Source organism: Triticum dicoccoides, chromosome 4A, assembly GCF_002162155.2.
Source record: "Triticum dicoccoides isolate Atlit2015 ecotype Zavitan chromosome 4A, WEW_v2.0, whole genome shotgun sequence".
NCBI lineage: Eukaryota > Viridiplantae > Streptophyta > Magnoliopsida > Poales > Poaceae > Triticum > Triticum dicoccoides.
The window spans coordinates 653827752-653832186 of NC_041386.1; the positions used below are offsets into that span (position 1 = coordinate 653827752).

A 4435-nucleotide genomic window follows, 5' to 3' on the forward strand; every position below is an offset into this window, starting at 1 on the left:
TAATTAAGAAAGTGTTGTTAGTGACTAACCTTCCGGTCCACGTTTTTTACCACCGTATATGATGGCTGCTCTTGATCTTCACTCGATTGAATTATGGCCAATTTACAAAATGATGGTAGTAAGTCATGAAGATCAAACACATAGGCGTAGTGTTATATTTTTTATGTGCCCTCCACTTTTTTCTGGTCTTGGGACCGGCATTGGCAGTGTTAGGCCCCCTTACACCTATTAATTTTGAACAAACTCCCAGAGACTTATTAAGCTTTTTCTACGGAAAAGATATAATAGTAGCTTTTTACGTGAGATTTCATACCTATTTTTTTTTGGGACAACTGCTACATGAAATTAGGGACATAGGGGACGACCGCTACGTGCGTTTTTTGTTTTTTGAGGGACTGCTGCTGCGATCTTTATTCTAAGAATCATAAAGGAACCTGAGATCCGTTAGTAGATTTTTTGTACAGGAAATGCAGCTAAAAAAGATACATACGATGTAGTAGCTTTTTTAAGGGAAAGATATATTAGTAGCTTTTTTGAACGTGACATATAGTAGCTTTTTTTAGAATTAGTTTTTTGTTTTGTTTTAAGGGACATGAGCTCTAAACATGAGATGTGGTAGTTTTTTTGCTTTTATAGGACGTGAGATCTAGTAGTTTTTTTTCTTTCAACCAAATGTTTCTAATTATTGTGGTAATTTCCAGTTTATTTATCTAAGATATGTACATAGGTGAGATCTTCTATTTTTTCTTTTAGTTTATTTAAAGGGACATGCAGATAGATGTAAGGTACGTACTTTTTTTGAATTGTACATAATCTTTATTTTAGGATGGAGCGGCACATACATGCAACCCTAATGATAGCTGCGCATTTTTTTGAGATGGAGGACATGGAGATAGATATAAGGTGTGTACATTTTTTTGAATTGCACGTAATCTTATTTTAGGATGTAGGGGCACGTACAACCTAGGCTAAGCATTGTTGCATTTTTTTTTTGAGATGGAGCGCTCTTAGATCTAATCCGTTAATTACAACTTTTAAATTAGGGGTCCACCAAATCAACGACCAGATGTTTCTAATTATTGTGGTAATTTCTAACTTATTTATCTTTTTTCTGATTAACCCATCAAGCACTTTTTATATATAATAATAGATACATACATAGAGCTGTAGCAAATACGTAGCGACTTATAGGTAACTTACACATTATTTTATGGCCTCAACAAGTGGGAATATATGGTGGAGGCACTCTTTGCCTTTATTCTTTAATACTCCCTCCGTTCCAAAATAGATGACCCAACTTTGTACTGACCTTAGTATAAAGTTGGGTCATCTATTTTGGAACGGAGGGAGTATATGATATGCACGCTCGTGCATATTCGAAAAAACACACGTGGGAATCTACAGTTTATTTTGAGACATACTTTAGTGATACGTATCATATGTAGCGTAATACTAACTGGTACATACAGCACTGTACTAGGTCCAGGGTTTTACATAACCAGCTTGTTGATCCTCTCAGCGAGAGAATCTACGATCACTCTGTTGGCTGCCTCCGACGGGTGGATGGAGTCCCAATGCACGTGTGTCGTCGCGTTCGGACATGTCCCGATGGACAAAGAATTACAAAGGAACACTGTGAACTCCACTAATCCCGTAGCACAACATCCGTGCCTTGCCTCAGCGAACCCTGACAACATAAACCCACACATTTTCAGTTCGAATCAATGAACAGAAGGAGCAAGGTTAATGCGACAAGAAAATAAACATGCATCATGGCCACCATGGCACCATTCCAAGGAGGCAAGGATTAGTGGCCTATGTATCCTACCATGTGCCCCAGGGGAGGTGGCAAGGCTGTGCCATGGTGTGTAGATGTCCAGAACAGCAATCTTAAGATCATTGTATCGCTTGGAGAGCGAGTCAACAGCTGCACCCAACTTCCCATTAAACCTTTGTGCATCATCGTTGAGCCTTGGCACACACCTGCTTCTCCCAAGGCCGAACACCGTGATCGCCAATGGGGCGCAACCCAACGGCACTAATGAAAAAACACCAACACGTGGTGCTCCCATAGCGTAAAGTTGCTACAATTAGTAAAAGGTTAAAAAATTACATGATTTTAATCATCTGATCCTTGTTAATTAAGGAGGAAGCTGCAGGTCTGGTCTTGCTCACCGTCACGGTGTTGTTAAAGATGCCAACGAGGCGATCAGAGAACTGATCAGCATTCTCTGTCAAGAAGAACAAAGGGTTGATGTAGTAGTTGAAGCCGAAGTCATTTGATCCAGCGCTAATAATATAGAGTGAGTCTGAGATGATGGATCGAGCATGGTTACTCCCAGCCACCACGCTCAGCTTCGATTGGTACTCTTTGAAATACTCCAGTTGTCGGGAGAAAGGGATTACATGCTGCCACACACAATTCAATAAGACATAAGTAGGTGATGTATGCAACATGTATAAATTTCAGTATACACAGTTTCCCACTGACGAATGGTACTTACATAGATACGTGATGTGGGGTCGTAGTAGCCTGATCCAGCTGATGCGAAGTTTGCTCCAATCAAAAGATTCTGTCCTGATGCCTGTGGGCTAAGATATGCAGGAGGAGAGCCATTGAACCCTAGTTTCTCACCTGCAGCATACCATGCAAGTTGTCACACAAGATATGCATGCCATAGCACTACTAAGAGTTCATGTGAAATGTTAAAAGAAATCCATTTGTGCAAACAAGGTCTAATAAGGTTCTGACCGACCTATGATATCGCTAAGCAGTTTTCCATTTCCAAACCTCCCTGTAGCGACCTGGTCCTTGAAGTCCCTGCCGTAGGGAGCCTTGTTTGCTTTCACCAAGGTGGCTATATAATCATTGTTACCCACGCCGACCAGCGAGTCACCGAACAACATGACCCCTGGCACGGCCGGCTGGGCTTCCCTGCCGTCTGTCGTTGGTCCCATGAAGAGAAAGATGGCCGAAAACACCAAGAACCTCACCGCCATTGGGGCGGTCCGGTACACAACTGCGCCCCAGCTAGGCTGGTCTAATGAGGTGCTTAATAGAGTTTTCTGAAACAGAACACATGTTGGCTTTATATAAGTGCTTGCACATTACGAAACCGACATAACATATATTAGTTAAAGTAGTCATGAACTAATTAAGTTTGCACCAAATACAATAGTTCCGTTCATCTTTTGTGGAATTTTTTCTATGAAGGTGGCATTCAATAGATAAATCACATTGTATTGGTGAATTTTCTTAGTCTCATTAATTCTAAATCTGTAGGCACACACAATTTGTAAATTTGCAATATAGAAACTGAGTACAATTTAACAAAAAACATACTAGTGAGTAGTTGATGGCATTGGCTACCAAAATATATGACTGCAAGCATGTGGCAAGCTATCAAGACAAATGTCAATACGCCCCAGACATATGATTACTCGCTATTCGCAGTAGCACGTGTAGGCACAGCATGAATATTGTATATTCATTAAGATTTTGATGATCCTAACAGGTATAAAAGAAAAGTTACGAGATCAATACGTCTCATTTTATTGTTCTTTTCAACAGAGGGTGGATTTTTTAGGCTCAAAATGAAGCATCAAGAGGATACAAACACAATGAGCACAAACTCCGCCACTCCATAGCTAGGATGCACACAACCAATACCAACGCATGCACACAATAACAAGCAAACCAATTGCAATGTCATATAAGGCCAAAGTATTTCATAGGCAATAAAAAAAACGGGTCGGGGATGGCGCTCTCTTCCCCTCCTCTCGCCCCCCCCCCCTTGGGGCGTCGCCGGCTCGCGGCTCCCCTCCGTCGGCGTCCAAGTCTCGTGTGAACCCCAGACCCCTTCCTCCCTCATGCCTCCCTCCGGGCTCCCCGCCGGCGGCGGGGCCCGACCCCCTCCCTCCCGTGTCTCCCCCTCCCAGTCCGGTGGCCCTGGAGGCGCCCCGGGCTAACCGGTTTTGGGCTTTGGGCTCGGTCGATTCTAGCTCCGAATCCGACTCCGAGGTCCCTTCTCCCCTTCCCCACCCGACCTCGGTGGCTGAGTCGTCGTCTCTAATGGCGGCGGGCCGCCGGCGTAAATTCGCTCCGGGGGGCCGGGGCCGGCCGATCGTGGTGGGTGTGGGTTCAGATGGTTGGTGCCGTGTTGGCCGTGGGCGCCGGCGCGCCGCCTCTTGGTCGTCGGATCCCTCTCTGGTGGGCCCTGGGGTGGCTATCCTTGATTCGCTGGCTCCTTCCCCTCCGGTGGCGGTTCGCCCTGGCTCGCCGCCGTCCGTGGGCCTCCCCTCCCCGGCGGCGGCGGCGCCGGCGCTAACCCTAGATCTGGGTTCGGGGCTGGCGCTGGTGCCCCGGGCCGTGGGTCGGGCTCCTCAGTTTGGTGCTGGGCCGTGTGGGCCTGTGCTTGTCCCTCCGCTGGGTTCC

At 45.3% G+C, this 4435-nt stretch overlaps 1 protein-coding gene across 1 annotated transcript; it reads right to left on the minus strand.

Annotated features, from left to right (window-relative positions):
• Positions 1–1490: 1490 nt before the first annotated feature.
• LOC119289593 (GDSL esterase/lipase APG-like) lies at positions 1491–3012 on the minus strand. Its single transcript, XM_037568890.1, has 5 exons — positions 2757–3012; positions 2505–2635; positions 2176–2409; positions 1829–2084; positions 1491–1687 (listed from the first exon to the last, which is right to left on the minus strand). The coding sequence occupies exons 1-5, from the start codon at positions 2998–3000 to the stop codon at positions 1491–1493; spliced, it is 1062 nt and encodes a 353-aa protein (XP_037424787.1). The 5' UTR covers positions 3001–3012.
• Between the last annotated feature and the right edge of the window lie 1423 nt (positions 3013–4435).

Bases quoted from the DNA above. Each gene is read 5' to 3' on its own strand.
- LOC119289593 (XM_037568890.1), bottom strand. From the start codon at position 3,000: ATGGCGGTGAGGTTCTTGGTGTTTTCGGCCATCTTTCTCTTCATGGGA. The intron at 2,636-2,756 runs GTCGGTCAGAAC...GGTATGCTGCAG, and splicing joins ACTGCTTAGCGATATCATAG to GTGAGAAACTAGGGTTCAAT. The intron at 1,688-1,828 runs GTAGGATACATA...TTATGTTGTCAG, and splicing joins CACCTCCCCTGGGGCACATG to GGTTCGCTGAGGCAAGGCAC.